Source organism: Dendrobates tinctorius, unplaced genomic scaffold, assembly GCF_039654945.1.
Source record: "Dendrobates tinctorius isolate UK_male_01 unplaced genomic scaffold, ASM3965494v1 ptg000022l, whole genome shotgun sequence".
In the NCBI taxonomy this organism is placed as follows: Eukaryota; Metazoa; Chordata; class Amphibia; order Anura; family Dendrobatidae; genus Dendrobates; species Dendrobates tinctorius.
Genome location: NW_027361690.1, coordinates 86040685 through 86060858, shown reverse-complemented (window position 1 = coordinate 86060858; position 20174 = coordinate 86040685). Strand labels below are relative to the sequence as shown.

At 54.7% G+C, this 20174-nt stretch overlaps 1 protein-coding gene across 2 annotated transcripts in view; it reads right to left on the bottom strand.

The window, feature by feature from the left end:
• Window positions 1-20174, bottom strand: part of RASL12 (RAS like family 12) — a 163999-nt gene that overhangs the window by 6237 nt on the left and 137588 nt on the right. For both annotated transcript variants that reach the window (XM_073568853.1, XM_073568852.1), the window contains one exon: window positions 8882-9072. In XM_073568853.1, coding sequence (XP_073424954.1) covers window positions 8882-9072 — 191 coding nt within the window. The remainder of the gene's footprint in view (window positions 1-8881; window positions 9073-20174) is intronic.

Genomic DNA, 20174 nt, shown 5'->3' with positions numbered 1-20174 from the left:
TTGTAGTTTACAAGAAGTGAGAGGAGATTAACACGACTATATAACATGTAGTCATAGCTGTGCCCAGTATTTCAGCTCAGTCCTATTTATTGCTTTTAGGTACAGTACTCCTCCCAAACCTCTGTCCCCTTTTGTATGCATGATTACAGAATTCCTGGCAGAACTGCTCTCTATTGGGCAACCAGACCCCCTGGTCATAGCCGCCCCATCATACCTCCCAACTTTTGAAGAAGGGAAAGACGGACAAAGACTGTGGCTCCTCTCCGTACACCTCGTACACGCGCGGCTCCGCTCCGTCCACCTCTTACACACGGCTCCTCTCCGTACACCTCGTACACACGCGGCTCCTCTCCGTACACCTCGTACACACACGGCTCCCCTCCGTACACCTCGTACACACGGCTCCGCTCCGTACACCTCGTACACGCGCGGCTCCGCTCCATACACCTCGTACACGCGCGGCTCCGCTCCGTACACCTCGTACACGCGCGGCTCCTCTCCGTACACCTCGTACACACGGCTCCGCTCCGTACACCTCGTACACACGGCTCCGCTCCGTACACCTCGTACACACGGCTCCGCTCCGTACACCTCGTACACACGCGGCTCCTCTCCGTACACCTCGTACACACGCGGCTCCTCTCCGTACACCTCGTACACACGGCTCCGCTCCGTACACCTCGTACACACACGGCTCCGCTCCGTACACCTCGTACACACGGCTCCGCTCCGTACACCTCGTACACACACGGCTCCGCTCCGTACACCTCGTACACACGGCTCCGCTCCGTACACCTCGTACACACACGGCTCCGCTCCGTACACCTCGTACACACGGCTCCGCTCCGTACACCTCGTACACACGGCTCCGCTCCGTACACCTCGTACACACGGCTCCGCTCCGTACACCTCGTACACACGGCTCCGCTCCGTACACCTCGTACACACGGCTCCGCTCCGTACACCTCGTACACACGGCTCCGCTCCGTACACCTCCTACACACGGCTCCGCTCCGTACACCTCGTACACACGGCTCCGCTCCGTACACCTCCTACACACGGCTCCGCTCCGTACACCTCCTACACACGGCTCCGCTCCGTACACCTCCTACACACGGCTCCGCTCCGTACACCTCCTACACACGGCTCCGCTCCGTACACCTCCTACACACGGCTCCGCTCCGTACACCTCCTACACACGGCTCCGCTCCGTACACCTCGTACACACGGCTCCGCTCCGTACACGCGTGGCTCCGCTCCGTACACCTCGTACACACACGGCTCCGCTCCGTACACCTCGTACACGCGCGGCTCCGCTCCGTACACCTCGTACACGCGCGGCTCCGCTCCGTACACCTCGTACACGCGCGGCTCCGCTCCGTACACCTCGTACACGCGCGGCTCCGCTCCGTACACCTCGTACACGCGCGGCTCCGCTCCGTACACCTCGTACACACGGCTCCGCTCCGTACACCTCGTACACACACGGCTCTGCTCCGTACACCTCGTACACACACGGCTCTGCTCCGTACACCTCGTACACACACGGCTCTGCTCCGTACACCTCGTACACACACGGCTCTGCTCCGTACACCTCGTACACACACGGCTCCGCTCCGTACACCTCGTACACGCGCGGCTCCTCTCCGTCCACCTCGTACACACGGCTCCGCTCCGTACACCTCGTACACACACGGCTCCGCTCCGTACACCTCGTACACACGGCTCCGCTCCGTACACCTCGTACACACGCGGCTCCTCTCCGTACACCTCGTACACGCGCGGCTCCGCTCCGTACACCTCGTACACGCGCGGCTCCTCTCCGTCCACCTCGTACACACGGCTCCGCTCCGTACACCTCGTACACACACGGCTCCGCTCCGTACACCTCGTACACACGGCTCCGCTCCGTACACCTCGTACACACGCGGCTCCTCTCCGTACACCTCGTACACACGCGGCTCCGCTCCGTACACCTCGTACACACACGGCTCCGCTCCGTACACCTCGTACACACGGCTCCGCTCCGTACACCTCGTACACACGGCTCCGCTCCGTACACCTCGTACACACGGCTCCGCTCCGTACACCTCGTACACACGCGGCTCCTCTCCGTACACCTCGTACACACGCGGCTCCTCTCCGTACACCTCGTACACACGCGGCTCCTCTCCGTCCACCTCGTACACACGGCTCCGCTCCGTACACCTCGTACACACACGGCTCCGCTCCGTACACCTCGTACACACGGCTCCGCTCCGTACACCTCGTACACACGCGGCTCCTCTCCGTACACCTCGTACACGCGCGGCTCCGCTCCGTACACCTCGTACACGCGCGGCTCCTCTCCGTCCACCTCGTACACACGGCTCCGCTCCGTACACCTCGTACACACACGGCTCCGCTCCGTACACCTCGTACACACGGCTCCGCTCCGTACACCTCGTACACACGCGGCTCCTCTCCGTACACCTCGTACACACGCGGCTCCGCTCCGTACACCTCGTACACACACGGCTCCGCTCCGTACACCTCGTACACACGGCTCCGCTCCGTACACCTCGTACACACGGCTCCGCTCCGTACACCTCGTACACACGGCTCCGCTCCGTACACCTCGTACACACGCGGCTCCTCTCCGTACACCTCGTACACACGGCTCCGCTCCGTACACGCGTGGCTCCGCTCCGTACACCTCGTACACACACGGCTCCGCTCCGTACACCTCGTACACACGCGGCTCCGCTCCGTACACCTCGTACACGCGCGGCTCCGCTCCGTACACCTCGTACACGCGCGGCTCCGCTCCGTACACCTCGTACACGCGCGGCTCCGCTCCGTACACCTCGTACACACGGCTCCGCTCCGTACACCTCGTACACACACGGCTCTGCTCCGTACACCTCGTACACACACGGCTCTGCTCCGTACACCTCGTACACACACGGCTCCGCTCCGTACACCTCGTACACGCGCGGCTCCTCTCCGTCCACCTCGTACACACGGCTCCGCTCCGTACACCTCATACACACACGGCTCCGTTCCGTACACCTCGTACACACATGGCTCCGCTCCGTACACCTCGTACACACGGCTCTGCTCCGTACATCTCATACACACACAGCTCTGCTACATCCACACTGTAAATCCTGACCCCACACATACTTACCTCAACCAGCACCATGACAACAGCAAAGCAGAGTCTTGCAGATGGTAGAGGCAAGGCTGAGCGCACAGGACCTGTGATGAGGTCACAGGAGGGGCGGAGTCAGGGGTGATATGATCGGGGGTCTGGACAAAGGCTCCTGATCATGTGACCCCCTGACTCCTCCCCTCCTGTGACCTCATCACAGGTCCTGCGAACAGAGCGAGCAGGCAAGCGAGTGCGACGCTGTGAGTGGCTGCGGGGGTGAGGGGGTCTCATGCTACGGCGAGGATGGGGTGCGTGGGGGGGCGTGGCGGCTTATCTCCCTGCAGTGCGGGAGGAACTTGAATCTATCACCGCCGTGCTGCAGAGGGCCGGCGGCAGGAGCAACAGTGGCCGCAGCAGCTGGCAAGCGGCCAGATGATCGGGCGCTGCCGCCCGCGGCCCACATGACAGCGGCCCAGCGGGAAAATGCCCGGTTGGTTATATTGCCAATCAGGGCCTGGTGCCAATATACACTGCTCAAAAAAATAAAGGGAACATTAAACAACAAAATGTAACTCAAAGTCAATCACACTTCTGTGAGATCAACCTGTTCAATTACGAAGCAACACTGATTGATGAAATTCTCCTGCTGTTGGGCAAATGAAGCAGACAACAGGTAGAAATGATAGGCAATTAGCAAGACACTTCCTATAAAGGAGCTGTTCTGCAGGGGCTGACCACAGATCATTTCTCTTCTCATCCTTTTTGTTTGTTTTGGTCACTTTTGCATTTTATCATTGGTCTCGCCCCTAGAGGTACAGTAGCATGAGGTGGTGTCTATGATACAGCACGCAGAAGTTCCTCAGGTAGTGCAGCTCATTCAGGATGGCAAATCAAAACAAGCTGCGGCAAGAAGGGTAGCTGTGTCTGTCAGCACAGTGTCCAGAGCATGGAGCAGATACCAGGAGACAGGTCAGTACACCAAGAAATGTGGAGGGGGCCATAGGAGGATAATAATCCAACAGCAGGACCACTACCTCCTCATTTTTGCAAGGAGGAACAGGAGTTGCAGTGCCAGAGCCCTGCAAAATGACCTCCAGCAGGCAACTAACATACATGTTTCTGCTCAAATTGTCAGAAACAGACTCCATGAAGGTGGTATGAGGGCCTGACAACCACAAGTGGGTGTTGCGCTTACAGTCCAACACCGTGCAGAGCGACTGGCATTTGAAGAGAACACCAAGATTGGCAGATTTGACATTGGCACCCTATGGTTGAGAGCAGGTTTACACTGAGCACATATGACACACATTGCAGAGTCTGGAGACGTCATGGGGAGCGATCTGCTGCCTGCAACATCCTCCAGCATGACTGGTTTGGCAGTGGGTCAGTAATGGTGTGGGGAGGCAGTTCTTAGAGGGCCGCATAACCCTCCATGCGCTAACCAGAGGCATCCTGAGTACCATTGAGATCCTCAGACCCATTGTGAGACCATATGCAGGTGCAGTGGGCCCTGGGTTCCTTCTGATGCAGGACAATGCTTGGCCTCATGTGATTGAAGTGTGTCAGCAGTTCCTGCATGATGGAGACATTGATGCTATGGACTGACATCTGGGATATCGTGTCTTGTTCCATCCACCAACACCACGTTACATAACAGACTGTCCAGGAATTGACTGTTGCTATAATCCAGTACTGGTAAAAATAAACCCCTAAGGATAACATCTGCCGCCTCATCAGGAGCATGCCTAGGAGGTCATACAGGCACATGAAGGCCACACACACTACTGAGCATCACTTCCTTGTCTTGAGGCATTTCTTGTGAACTTGGATCAGCCTCTAATTTGATTTTCCACTTTGATTTTGAGTATCATTCCAAATCCAGACCTTCATGATACAGTATATTAATTTTGATTTAAATTGATTATTTTTATGCTTTATTGTTGCCCACGCATTCCACTATGTAATGAATAAATATTTGTAGTTGAAATACAGTGGGAAAAAAAGTATTTAGTCAGCCACCAATTGTGCAAGTTCTCCCACTTAAAAAGATGAGAGAGGCCTGTAATTGACATCATAGGTATACCACAACTATGAGAGTCAAAATGAGAAAACAAATCCAGAAAATCACCTTGTCTGATTTGGCAAGATTTATTTTGCAAATTATGGTGGAAAATAAGTATTTGATCATCAACAAAAGTTCATCTCAATATTTTGTTATATATCCTTTGTTGGCAATGACAGAGGTCAAATGTTTTCTGTAAGTCTTCACAATGTTAGCACACACTGTTGGTAGTATGTTGGCCCATTCCTCCATGCAGATGTCCTCTAAAGCAGTGAGAGTTTAGATATGGAGACTGGCTAGGCCACTCCAGGACCTTCATATGCTTCTTACGAAGCCACTCCTTTGTTGCCCTGGTGGTGTGCTTGGGATAATTATCATGCTGAAAGACCCATCCACGTTTCATCTTCAATGTGCTTGCTGATGGAAGGAGGTTTGCACTCAAAATCTCATGATACATGACCCCATTCATTCATTCATGTACACGGATCAGTCGTCCTAGTCCCTTTGCAGAGAAACAGCCCCAAAGCATGATATTGCCACCCCCATGCTTCACAGTAGGTATGATGTTCTTTGGATGCAACTCAGCATTATGTCTCCTCCAAACACAACGAGTTTTGTTTCTACCAAACAGTTCTACTTTGGTTTCATCAGACCATATAACATTCTCCCAATACTCTTCTGGATAATTTAAATGCTCTCTAGCAAACTTCAGATGGGCCCGGACATGTACTTGCTTAAGCAGGGGGATACGTCTGGCATGCAGGATCTGAGTCCCTTGTGGCGTAGTGTGTTGTTGATGGTAGCCTTTGTTATGGTGCTCCCAGCTCTATGCAGGTCATTCACTAGGTCCCCCCATGTGGTTCTGGGATTTTTGCTCACTGTTCTTGTGATCATTTTGACCCCACGGGATGAGATCTTGTGTGGAGCCCCAGATCGAGGGAGATTATCAGTGGTCTTGCATGTCTTCCATTTTCTTATTATTGCTCCCACAGTTGATTTCATCACACCAAGCTGCTTGCCTATTGCAGATTCAGTCTTCGCAGCCTTGTGCAGAGCTAAAATTTTGTTACTGGTGTCCGTCGACAGCTCTTTGGTCTTCACCATAGTGGAGTTTGGAGTGTGATTCTTTGAGGTTGTGGACAGGTGTAATTATACTGAAAACAAGTTCAAACAGGTGCCATTACAACAGGTAATGAGTGGAGGACAGAGGAGCCTCTTAAAGAATAAGTTACAGGTCTGTGAGTGCCAGAAATCTTGCATGTTTTTAGGTGACCAAATACTTATTTTCCACCATAATTTACAAAAGAAATCTTGCCAAATCAGACAAGGTGATTTTCTGGGTTTGTGTTCTCATTTTGAATCTCATAGTTGTGATCTACCTATGATGTCAACTACAGGCCTCTCTTATCTTTTCAGGTGGGAGAACTTGCACAATTGGTGGCTGACTAAATACTTTTTTTCCCCACTGTATTTCATTTAGCAATAACTAGGATGTGGTATTTTAGTGTTTTCTTTATTTTTTTGAGCAGTGTATTTACCTTTAGGCTATGGAAACATGGCGACTTTGGCTACAACACGGGTCACGCGGCCAAAGATTGGTGTATGCTACAGCCACATCACAGTATAATGCATGTGGATGGGGTTGCACTTAAACCCGATGTTAAAGTTTATTGGGACTGCGACAAGCAAATTACAAAAGTTGTAACTAGTGTTATATTTTTCCAGTGAGCCTGAAATTATAGGACTATAGGTTTAACCTCCAATGTGGGCAAAAGCTTTAAGGTTTTTTTAAGAGGTGCAATCTTGGAGTTTATTAATGAAAATAATCTTATTACCAACTGCGGCAACATGGATTTATGAAGGATCACTCCTGTCAAACTAATTTAATAAAACTTCTATGACAGTATGTTCCAGACTAGACATAGGTAAGGGTGTGGATGTTGTCCACCTGGATTTTTCAAAGGCACTTAATACATTGCCACATAAAGTTTAATACATAAAATGGAAAAAATAAATTAAAAAATATGTGTATTTGGGTTAACAACTGGCTCAGTAATGGAAAACAAAGGGTGGTTTTTAATGGAACACACTCTGATTGAGTCACAATTAACGGTGGGCAACAACAGTGGTCAGTATTGGGCCCTCCACTTTTTAACTTTTATTAATGACCTTGTTGCTACTGCCAAAGTCACTGTAAAGCTCCAGCCTTAGGGTGGCTCATCATTTCCACACCAATGTCTTTCAGGTCCACTGGTTCAACATTCTACATACGTAGGTTTCTGTCCATATAATTTGTCATTCATAGAGATGGTACCTCACATCAGCAGGCAGCCACCAACAAAGATTAGATGAGACTCCGAATTGCAGCAAGGGAAATCCTGTTATTTTCTCATGTGTATTGGCACCGATAATGTAGATAATACTACCCTATAACATTACACTTGCTAACTCTCTTGTCATTTCTGTCTTAGTAAGCCATAAACTCACAATTTAATTAAACCATTATTAATAATGTCAATGGGGCGTGTCCCTATACACTTTGGACTGAGATTTTAGGAGTAATGTTTCTCCTTGTGGAGAGTGACATACCAGCTCCGGCATGTCAAGGTAAGTAGGCTTATTCGCCGTGCAATGCTCCTCTGGGAAATTTACTATGCAAATTACCTCTTCAGAGCGAAAGAGAACTTAAACTCTATAGTGCCACCTGTTGGAAGCAGCAATCCTACAAGTCACAATCAACCCTTTAACGAGTCTTGCAATATGACTTCGGATAAAAGCCAAATCAAAACCTCAATTTTCAGACAACGTGTTTCGGGCCATTGGCCCTCATCAGTGCAAAGTATGAGAACTGATTTGGCTAAGTGAGAGGCTTTGGACTGAGGGCTAAGGCAAATAAGCCTCCTTACTTTGACATGCCAGAGCTGGTATGTCACTCTCCACAAGGAGAAACATTACTCTTTAGACCTCAGTCAAAAGCCTTTCATCTAGCCAAATCAGTTCTCATACTTTGCACTGATGAGGGCCAATAGCCTGAAACACCATGTCTGCAAATTGAGATTCTGATTTGGCTTTTATCCTAGGTCAAGATTCGCTAAAAGGTTGATTGTGACTTATAGGATCATAGCTTCCAATAGATGGCGCTATAGAGATCAAGTCCTCTTTCTCTCTAAATGTTTTGGGACTCACCTTGCTGCCAAGAGAAATGGTAACACTTGGTTATTAATTTATTCAATCATTCCCAGGAATAGTAACAGAAGAACAGTACAATGTAGAGTATCAAGAAATTATACTGCAGAGTTTACATTAAGGCCGGGGTCACAACTGTGAGAAACTCGCATGAGTCGCGCGTCTCAGTACCCAGCACTGCCGCTGGCACTTGGGACCGGAGTGTGCTGCATGTATTTCAATGCAGCTGAGCACTCTGGTCCCGAGTGTCGGCGGAAGTTCCGGGTATTGAGACGCGAGACTCGTGCGAGTTTCTCGCAAGTGTGACCCTGGCCTTAAAGGGGAATGCAAGTATTTACTGAAACAGACATGACGTGAGAGCCAACAGCTCCTGACTAAAGGAGAAAGGATAAAAAGGAGACGTGTTTTAATGATTGGGTGACTTTTTGCCGTACTGTTTGTGCTGCTTAAATATGTACTTCATGCCCGTTATAGCAGTAGTATGAATAGTACGGTGATACCTATATCGATCCATATCAAGCTTGTTCCCTAGTAGCAGAACGGGGGTCTCATGTACAGCTCCCTTGTTATACTGAGAGATGATCTCTAGATATTGGCAGCATGCTTCAAAACTCTGCCTATTATCGATGCTGTACACAACCAGAAAGGCATTAGCCCAGTGTAAATAGCGCTCAGGATTCACTGGTCCATCCTGCAAAAGGAAAAGAAATTGTCCTTTAATAAAAACAAGGCATTTGATTAAAGTTTTATCTTTTAAGATATTTGATTTCTGAAATAGCAAAATGGAAAGAAGCAATACCATAAAAAATGCAATATACAAACCTTGTGGCGCACATAACAAGCGGTGCTATTTTTTGGCCACATCCCTAACCCCACCCCGCCGTCACACCCATCTACAATGTCTATCTAACCTGAGGAGTGGAGATCTCTGAGTTACGGTGGCAGCGAGGGACATTCCACAGAAGGCTTGGGAAGCCAAATCTGGTACTGTCCCGCTGTATTCAGGATGGATGGGACCTATGGATTTATTTTATGTTCATTCATTCATAGTTGTAGCAGCCATATCCTTTTCATCCTTCCATAAGTCTCACTATAAGAAGCCTCATCCCGATGTCCATGTTGCATGTTCGTGTTAAGTCTGGTTTTTTTCACAGACACACATACCTATTATAACCTATGTGCCTGTTTCTTCACGGACCGCGTATCTGTACAAAACTCTTGGAGATGTATCTGTTTTTTTTCTGGCAACACGGATAAAAAGGGTGAATACAAGTCTATGGATCCATGAAAAACACACACAGGACATGGATGATATCAGTGAACAGTCAGTGTGCTGCCCGTATGTCACATTCCAAAGGTAAAAATGGCAAAAACACGAAATGGTGGTAATGGTAAACACTGGAATGACACACTGATGGTAAAAACGGACACACGGATGGTAAAAACAGACATACTGGTGGTAAAAACGGACACACTGATGGTAAAAACGGACACACGGATGACACACTGATGGTAAAAACGGACATACTGATGACACACTGATGGTAAAAACGGACACACTGATGGTAAAAACGGACACACTGATGGTAAAAATGGACACAAGGATGACACACTGATGGTAAAAACGGACACAAAGTGAAACTCACAGCACAAATGCAAATCTAGCTTCATCACATGACACATGCCCCTGAGAGAGAATGTGCGCCAAAGTGTATTTAGAAGCCCAGTGAGCCAAACTGGCTCTTAAAGGGCCGAAGCGCCAAAGTGATTCTTAAAGGGCCGCCGCACCGAAATGAGTCTTAAAGGGCCGACGCACCAAATCGAAAGCTGAGTGACCACAGGCTCCAAATCGGAGGCTGAGCCACCCCGGCCTTAAAATTGGAGACTGAGCCACCCTGGCCTCCAAATCGGACCCAGAGTGGCCCCGCCCACCAAAAACGGGCCCAGAGTGGCACAGCCCACCAAATCGGACACTGAGGGCCCCCGCCCACCAAATCAGACTGAGTGGCCCCACCCACCAAATCGGACCCTGAAGGGCCCCGCCCACCAAATCGGACCCAGAGGGGCCCTGCCCACCAAATCGGACCCTGAGGAGCTCCGTCCACCAAATCGGACCCAGAGTGACCCCGCCCACCAAATCGGACCATGAAGGGCCCCGCCCACCAAATCGGAAGCAGAGGGGCCCCGCCCACCAAATCGGACCCTGAGGGGCCCCGCCCACCAAATAGGACCCTGAGGGGCACTGCCCACTAAATCGGACGGAGAGGCCACGCCCACCAAATCGGACCTTGAGGAGACCCGCCCAACAAATCAGACCCCGAGGGGCCCCGCCCACCAAATCAGACCCTGAGGGGCCCCGCCCACCAAATCGGACCCAGAGTGGCCCTGCCCACCAAAATGGACCCAGGGGGCTCCATCCACAAAATCAGACCCTGAGGGGCCCCAGCCACAAAATCGGATCATGAGGGGCCCCAGCCACGAAATCGGACCCTGAGGGACCCCGGCCACGAAATCGGACACTGAGGGGCGCTGGCCACAAAATCGGACCCTGAAGGGCCCCAACCACGAAATCAGACCCTGAGGGGCCCGGGACACAAAATCGGACCCTGAGGGCCCCCAACCACAAAACCGGACCCTGAGGGGCCCCGGCCACAAAATCGGACCCTGAGAGACCCCGGCCACAAAATCAAACCCAGAGGGGCCCCACCCACAAAATTGGACCCTCAGGGGCCCCGCCCACCAAATCGGACCCTCAGGGGCCCCGCCCACAAAATCGGACCCTGAGGGGCCCCGCCCTCAAAATCGAACCTTGAGAGGCCCCGCCCACCAAATCGGATCCTGAGGGGCCCCGCCAACCAAATCGGACTCTGAGGGGCCCCACCCACAAAATCGGACCCTGAGGGCCCCCAATCACAAAATCGGACCCTGAGGGGGCCCAACCACAAAATCGGACCCTGAGAGACCCCGGCCACAAAATCGAACCCAGAGGGGCCCCACCCACAAAATTGGACCCTGGGGGCCCCGCCCACCAAATCGGACCCTGAGGGGCCCCGCCCACAAAATCGGACCCTGAGGGGCCCCGCCCACAAAATCGGACCCTGAGTAGACCTGGTCACAAAATCGGACCATGAGGGGCCCCACCCTCAAAATCGGATCCTGAGGGGCCCAACCACAAAATCTGACCCTGAGGGGCCCCGGCCACAAAATCGGACCCTGAGGGGCCCCACCCACAAAATCGGACCCTGAGGGGCCCCACCCACAAAATCGGAACCTGAAGGGCCCCGGCCACAAAATCGGACGCTGAGCGGCCCATCCACAAAATCGGACCCTGAGGGGCCCCAACCACAAAATCGGACCCTGAGGGGCCCCAACCACAAAATCGGACCCTGAGGGGCCCCGGCCACAAAATCAGACCCTGAGAAACCCTGGCCACAAAATCGAACCCAGAGGGCCCCATCCACAAAATTGGACCCTGAGTGGCCCCGCCCAGCAAATTGGACCCTCAGGGGCCCCGCCCACAAAATCGGACCCTGAGGGGCCTCGCCCTCAAAATCAGACCCTGAGGGGCCTCGCCCTCAAAATCGGACCCTGAGGGGCCCCGCCCACCAAATCGGACCCTGAGGGGCCCCGCCAACCAAATCGGACTCTGAGGGGCCCCACCCACAAAATCGGACCCTGAGGGCCCCCAATCACAAAATCGGACCCTGAGGGGCCCAATCCACAAAATCCACAAATCAAAAAATCGGACCCTGAGGGGTCCTGGCCACAAAATCGGACCCTGAGGGGCCTTGGCCACGAAATCGGACCCTGAGGGGCCCCGGCCACGAAATTGGACCCTGAGGGGCGCTGGCCACAAAATCGGACCCTGAGGGGCCCCAACCACAAAATCAGACCCTGAGGGCCTCCAACCACAAAATCGGACTCTGAGGGGCCCCAACCACAAAATCGGACCCTGAGGGTCCCTGCCCACAAAATCGGACCCTGAGGGACCCTGCCCACAAAATCGGACCCTGAGGGGCCCCGCCCTCAAAATCGGACCCTGCGTAGACCCGGCCACAAAATCAGACCCTGAGGGGCCTCAACCACAAAATCGGACCCTGTGGGGCCCCGGCCACAAAATCGGACCAAGAGGGGCCCCACCCTCAAAATCGGATCCTGAGGGGCCCAACCAACAAAATCGGACTCTGAGGGGCCCCAGCCACAAAATCGGACCCTGAGGGGCACCACCCACAAAATTGGACCCTGAGGGGTCCCGGCCACAAAATCGGACCCTGAGGGGCCCTGGCCACGAAATCGGACCCTGAGGGGCGCTGGCCACAAAATCGGACCCTGAGGGGCCCCAACCACAAAATCGGACCCTGAGGGCCTCCAACCACAAAATCGGACCCTGAGGGACCCCAACCACAAAATCGGACCCTGAGGGGCCCCAACCACAAAATCGGACCCTGAGGGGCCCTGCCCACAAAATCGGACCCTGAGGGGCCCCGCCCTCAAAATCGGACCCTGAGTAGACCCGGCCACAAAATCAGACCCTGAGGGGCCCCAACCACAAAATCGGACCCCGGCCACAAAATCGGACCATGAGGGGCCCCACCCTCAAAATCGGATCCTGAGGGGCACAACCAACAAAATCGGACCCTGAGGGGCCCCAGCCACAAAATCGGACCCTGAGGGGCCCCAGCCACAAAATCGGACCCTGAGGGGTCCCGGACACAAAATCGGACCCTGAGGGGCCCAGGCCACGAAATCGGACCCTGAGGGGCCCCGGCCACGAAATCGGACCCTGAGGGGCGCTGGCCACAAAATCGGACCCTGAGGGGCCCCAACCACAAAATCGGATCCTGAGGGGCCCAACCAACAAAATCGGACCCTGAGGGGCCCCAGCCACAAAATCGGACCCTGAGGGGCGCTGGCCACAAAATCGGACCCTGAGGGGCCCCGGCCACGAAATCGGACCCTGAGAGGCCCCGGCCACGAAATCAGACCCTGAGGGGCCCCAACCACAAAATCGGACCCTGAGGGCCCCCAACCACAAAACCGGACCCTGAGGGACCCCAACCACAAAATCGGACCCTGAGGGGCCCCAACCACAAAATCGGACCCTTAGGGGCCCCGGCCACAAAATCGGACCCTGAGAGACCCCAGCCACAAAATCGGACCCTGAGAGACCCCGGCCACAAAATCAAACCAGAGGGGCCCCACCCACAAAACTGGACCCTGATGGGCCCCGCCCACCAAATCGGACCCTCAGGGGCCCCGCCCACAAAATCGGACCCTGAGGGGCCCCGACCTCAAAATCGGACCCTGAGAGGCCCCGCCCACCAAATCGGACCCTGAGGGGCCTCAGCCACAAAATCGGACCCTGAGGGGCCCCAACCACAAAACCGGACCCTGAGAGGCCCCAACCACAAAATCGGACCCTGAGGGCCCCACCCACAAAATCGGACCCTGAGGCCAAAGTGGCCCCTGAGAGGCACCCACAGTTAAAACGGATCCTGAGTTGAAAGTCTTGCAGGTGAAGCAGGCAAGTCTCTCTTAAAGGGGCAGCCCGGTCAGCATTTCAAACCACTATCTGTACTTCCTTCAGGAAATACACATCTAGTTATAGTGGTTTGAAAAAACCACTATATTGTAATCCGAACGCTGCTAACTTATTCTTCTTCTTATTTTCCAGTTGATTTCCGCAATTAATGCGGCCCGAACCGCTACACGCACAGTCTCCGTTGAGGTGTCGTTTCGAAGCCAGCGTCCATGAGAGGTGTGCTAAGTATTTTTCGTGTCGATCGGATTTATAGTTTTTGCGCAATTTGCGTTTGAAAAATGTTTTTCCCGTCATTGGAATGCACTGTCTCCAAAGCTTGTCAATGGGAAATGGCAAAACGTGCCCTGAGGCGATTGAAATGACAGTTGAGCTCATTGATATGCGCAGGCACACCCAGTTACTATGCCAACGCCTACGAACGTCACATGATGCCCCAAGGACAGAGCTTCTGCCACATAATATCAGCTCTTAAAGCAAAACCCACAGCACAAATGCAAATCTAGCTTCATCACATGACACATGCCCCTGAGAGAGAATATGCGCCAAAGTGGATTTAGAAGCCCAGTGAGCCACCCTGGCTCTTAAAGGGCTGACGTGCCAAAGTGATTCTTAATGGGCCGGCGCACCGAAATGAGTCTTAAAGGGCCGGCGCGCCAAATCGAAAGCTGAGTGACCCCGGCCTCCAAATCGGAGGCTGAGCCACCCCGGCCTCCAAATCGGAGGCTGAGCCACCCCGGCCTCCATATCGGAGGCTGAACCACCCCAGCCTCCAAATCGAAGGCTGAGCCACCCTGGCCTCCAAATCGGACACAGTGTGGCCCCGCTCAAAAAATCAGACCCAGAGTGGCACAGCCCACCAAATCGGATCCTGAGGGGCCCCGCCCACCAAATCAGACTCCGAGTGGCCCCGCCCACCAAATCGGACCCTGAAGGGCCCCGTCCACCAAATCGGACCCTGAGGAGCCCCGCCCACCAAATCGGACCCTGAGGAGCCCCGCCAACCAAATCGGACCCCGAGGAGCCCCGCCCACCAAATCGGACCCAGAGTGGCCCCGCCCACCAAAATGGACCCAGGGGGCTCCACCCGCAAAATCAGACCCTAAAGGGCCCCACCCACAAAATCGGACCCTGAGTGGGCCCGGCCACAAAATCAGACCCTGAGGGGCCCCAACCACAAAATCGGACCCTGAGAGACCCCAGCCACAAAATCGAACCTAGAGGGGCCCCAGTCACAAAATAGGACCCTGAGGGGCCCCACCCACAAAATCAGACCCTGAGGGGCCCCACCCACAAAATCAGACCCTGATGGGCCCCAGCCACAAAATCAGACCCTGAGGGGCCCCACCCACAAAATCGGACCCTGAGAGACCCCGGCCACAAAATCGAACCCAGAGGGGCCCCGGTCACAAAATCAGACCCTAAGGGGCCCTGGTCACAAAATCGAACCCTGAGGGGCCCCACCCACAAAATCAGACCCTGAGGAACCCCAGCCACAAAATCGGACCCTGAGGGGCCCCACCCACAAAATCGGACCCTGAGGGGACCCACCCACAAATCCAGACCCTGAGGGGCCCCGGCCACAAAATCGGACCCTGAGAGACCACGGCCACAAAATCAGACCCTGAGGGGCCCCAACCACAAAATCAGACCCTGAGGGGCCCCAGCCACAAAATCGGACCCTGAGGGGCCCCAACCACAAAATCAGACCCTGAGGGGCCCCGGTCACAAAATCGGACCCTGAGGGGCCCCACACACAAAATCAAACCCAGAGGCGCCCCAGTCACAAAATCAGACCCTAAGGGGCCCTGGTCACAAAATCGGACCCTGAGGGGCCCCACCCACAAAATCAGACCCTGAGGGACCCCAGCCACAAAATCGGACCCTGAGGGGCCCCAACCACAAAATCAGACCCTGAGGGGCCCCGGTCACAAAATCGGACCCTGAGGGGCCCCACCCACAAAATCGGACCCTGAGGGACCCCAGCCACAAAATCAGACCCTGAGGGGCCACAGCCACAAAATTGGACCCTGAGGGGCCCCACCCACAAAATTGGACCCTGAGGGGCCCCACCCACAAAATCGGACCCTGAGGGGACCCGCCCACCAATTTGGACCCTGAGGGGCCTCACCCTCAAAATCGGACTCTTAGGGGCCCCGGCCACAAAATCGGACCCTGAGGGGACCCGGCCACAAAATCGGACCCTGAGGGGCCCCACCCGCAAAATCGGACCCTGAGGGGCCCCACCCGCAAAATCGGACCCTGAGGGGCCCCACCCGCAAAATCGGACCCTGAGGGGCCCCGGCCACAAAATCGGACCCTGGGGGGCCCCGGCCACAAAATCGGACCTTGAGGGGCCCCGGCCACAAAATCGGACCCTGAGGGGCCCCGGCCTCAAAATCGGACCCTAAGAGGCCCCACCCACAAAATTGGACCATAAGGGGCCCCACCCACAAAATCGGACCCTGAGGGGACCCACCCACAAAACTGGACCCTGAGGCATCCCGGCCACCAATAAAAACCCTGAGGAGCCCAGGCCACCGAATCGGATCCTGAGGGGCCCCATCCACCAAATCAGACCCTGAGGCCAAAGTGGCCCCTGAGAGGCACCCACACTTAAAACGGATCCTGAGTTGAAAGTCTTGCAGGGGCAGCAGGCAAGTCTCTCTTAAAGGGGCAGCCCGGGCACCATTTCAAACCACTATCTGTACTTCCTTCAGGAAATACACATCTAGTGTTAATTTTGTTATCTTTATTCAGTTGATTTCCGCAATTAATGCGGCCCGAACCGCTACACGCACAGACTCCGTTGAGGCGTCGTTTCGAAGCCACCGTCCACTAGAGGTGTGCTAAGTATTTTTCGTGTCAATCGGATTTGTAGCTTTTGAGCAATTTGCATTTGAAACATTTTTTTCTCGTCATTGGAATGCATTGTCTCAATGCATTTCAATGGGAAAATTTTGCCATATTAAGACATGGGGCAGCTTCATCACATGACGCATGCCCCTGAGAGAGAATGTGCACCAAAGTGGATTTAGAAGCCCAGTGAGCCAAACTGGCTCTTAAAGGGCCGACGCGCCAAAGTGATTCTTAAAGGGCTGGCGCGCCAAATCGAAAGCTGAGTGACCCCAGGCTCCAAATCGGAGGCTGATTGAACCCGGCATCAAAATCGGAGTCTGAGCCACCCTGGCCTCCAAATCAGAGGCTGAGCCACCACGGCCTCCAAATCGGAGGCTGAGCCACCCCGGCCTCCAAATCAGAGGCTGATCGACCCCGGCCTCCAAATCGGAGGCTGATCGACCCCGGTCTCCAAATCGGAGGCTGATCGACCCCGGCCTCCAAATCGGAGGCTGATCGACCACTGCCTCCAAATCGGAGGCTGATCGACCCCGGCCTCCAAATCGGAGGCTGATCGACCCCGGCCTCCAAATCGGAGGCTGATCGACCCCGGCCTCCAAAGCGGAGGCTGATCGACCACGGCCTCCAAGTCGGAGGCTGATCGACCCCGGCCTCCAAATCGGAGGCTGATCGACCCCGGCCTCCAAATCGGAGGCTGATCGACCCCGGCCTCCAAATCGGAGGCTGATCGACCACGGACTCCAAATCGGAGGCTGAGCCACCCCGGCCTCCAAATCGGAGGCTGAGCCTTCCCGGCCTCCATATCGGAGGCTGATCGACCCCGGCCTCCAAATCGGAGGCTGAGCCACCCCGTCCTCCAAATCGAAGGCTGAGCCTTCCCGGCCTCCAAATCAGAGGCTGAGCCACCCCGTCCTCCAAATCAGAGGCTGAGCCTCCCCGGCCTCCAAATCGGAGGCTGATCGACCCCAGCCTCCAAATCGGAGGCTGATCGACCCCGGCCTCCAAATCGGAGGCTGATCGACCCCGGCCTCCAAATCGGAGGCTGATCGACCCCGGCCTCCAAATCGGAGGCTGATCGACCCCGGCCTCCAAATCGAAGGCTGAGCCACCCCGGCCTCCAAATCGGAGGCTGAGCCACCCCGGCCTCCAAATCGGAGGCTGAGTCACTCCGGCCTCCAAATCGGAGGCTGAGCCAAACCGTCCTCCAAATCGGAGGCTGATCGACCCCGGCCTCCAAATCGGAAGCTCATCGACCCCGGCCTCCAAATCGGAGGCTCTTTGACCTCGGCCTCCAAATCGGAAGCTCAACGACCCCGGCCTCCAAATTGGAGGCTGAGCGACCCAGCCTCCAAATCTTACCCAGAGTGGCCCCACCCACCAAATCAGACCCAGAGAGGCCCGCCCACCAAATCGGCCCAGAGTGGCCCCGCCCACCAAATTGGACCCAGAGTGGTCCCGCCCACCAAAACGGACCCAGAGTGGTCACGCCCACCAAATTGGACCCAGAGGGGCTCCGCCCACAAAATCAGACCTTAAGGGGCCCCACCCACAAAATCGGACCCTGAGGGGCCCCGACCACAAAATCAGACCCTGAGGGGCCCCAACAAAATCAGACCCTGAGGGGCCTCGGCCACAAAATCGGACCCTGATGGGCCCCAGTCACAAAATCGGACCCTGAGGGGCCCCGGCCACAAAATCGGACCATGAGGGGCTCCAACCACAAAATCGGACCCTGAGGGGCCCCACCCACAAAATCGGACCCTGAGGGGCCCCGGCCAGAAAATCAGACCCTGAGGGGCCCCGCCTACCAAATCAGACCCAGAGTGGCCCCACCCACAAAATCGGAACCTGAGGGGCCCCAACCACAAAATCGGACCCTGAGGAGCCCTTCCACAAAATCGGGCCCTGAAGGGCCCCACCCACAAAATTGGACCCTGAGGGGCCCCGACCACAAAATCGGACCCTGCGGGGCCCCACTCACAAAATCGGACCCTTAGGGGCCCACCCACAAAATCGGACCCAGAGGGGCCATACCCACAAAATCAGACCATGAGGGGCCACAACCACAAAATCGGACCCTGAGGAGCCACACCCACAAAATCGGACCCTGAGGGGCCACACCCACAAAATCGGACCCTGAGGTGCCACACCCACAAAATAGGAGCCTGAGGGATCCCGGACAACAAATCAGACCCTGAGGCCAAAGTGGCCCCTGTGAGGCACATACAGTTAAAACGGATCCTTAGTTAAAAGTCTTGCAGGGGCAGCCCGGGCACCATTTCAAACCACTATCTGTACTTCCTTCAGGAAATACACATCTAGTTATAGTGGTTTGAAAAAACCACTATATTGTAATCCGAACGCTGCTAACTTATTCTTCTTCTTCTTATTATTATTATTAAGTTGATTTCCGCAATTAATGCGGCACGAACCGCTACACGCACAGACTCCGTTGAGGTGTCGTTTCGAAGCCAGCGTCCATGAGAGGTGTGCTAAGTATTTTTCGTGTCGATCGGATTTGTAGTTTTTGCGCAATTTGCGTTTGAAAATTTTTTTTCCCGTCATTGGAATGCACTGTCTCCAATGCTTTTCAATAGGAAATGGCAAAACGTGCCCTGAGGCGATTGAAATGACAGTTGAGCTCATTGATATGCGCAGGCACACCCAGTTACTATGCCAACGCCTACGAATTTCACTTGAACCCCAGCACAGAGCCTCTGCCACATAATATCAGCTCTTAAAGCGAAACCCACAGCACAAATGCAAATCTAGCTTCATCACATGACACATGCCCCTGAGAGAGAATGTGTGCGCCAAAGTGGATTTAAAAGAAGCCCAGTCAGCCAAACTAGCTCTTAAAGGGCCAACGCGCCAAAGTGATTGTTAAAGGGCCAGCGCACCCAAATGAGTCTTAAAGGGCCGACACACCAAATCGGAGACTGAGCCACCCCGGCCTCCAAATCGGAGGCTGAGCCACCCCGGCCTCCAAATCGGACAATGAGCCACCCCGGCCTCCAAATGGGAGGCTGATCCACCCCGGCCTCCAAATCGGAGCCTGATCCACCCCGGCCTCCAAATCGGAGCCTGATCCACCCCGGCCTCCAAATCGGAGGCTGATCGACCCAGGCCTCCAAATCAGAGGCTGAGCCACCCCAGCCTCCAAATCGGAGGCTGAGCCACCCCGGCCTCCAAATCGGAGGCTGATCCACCCCGGCCTCCAAATCGGAGGCTGATCCACCCCTGCCTCCAAATCGGAGGCTGATCCACCCCGGCCTCCAAATCGGAGGCTGATCCACCCCGGCCTCCAAATCGGAGGCTGATCCACCCCGGCCTCCAAATCGGAGGCTGATCCACCCCGGCCTCCAAATCGGAGGCTGAGCCACCCCGGCCTCCAA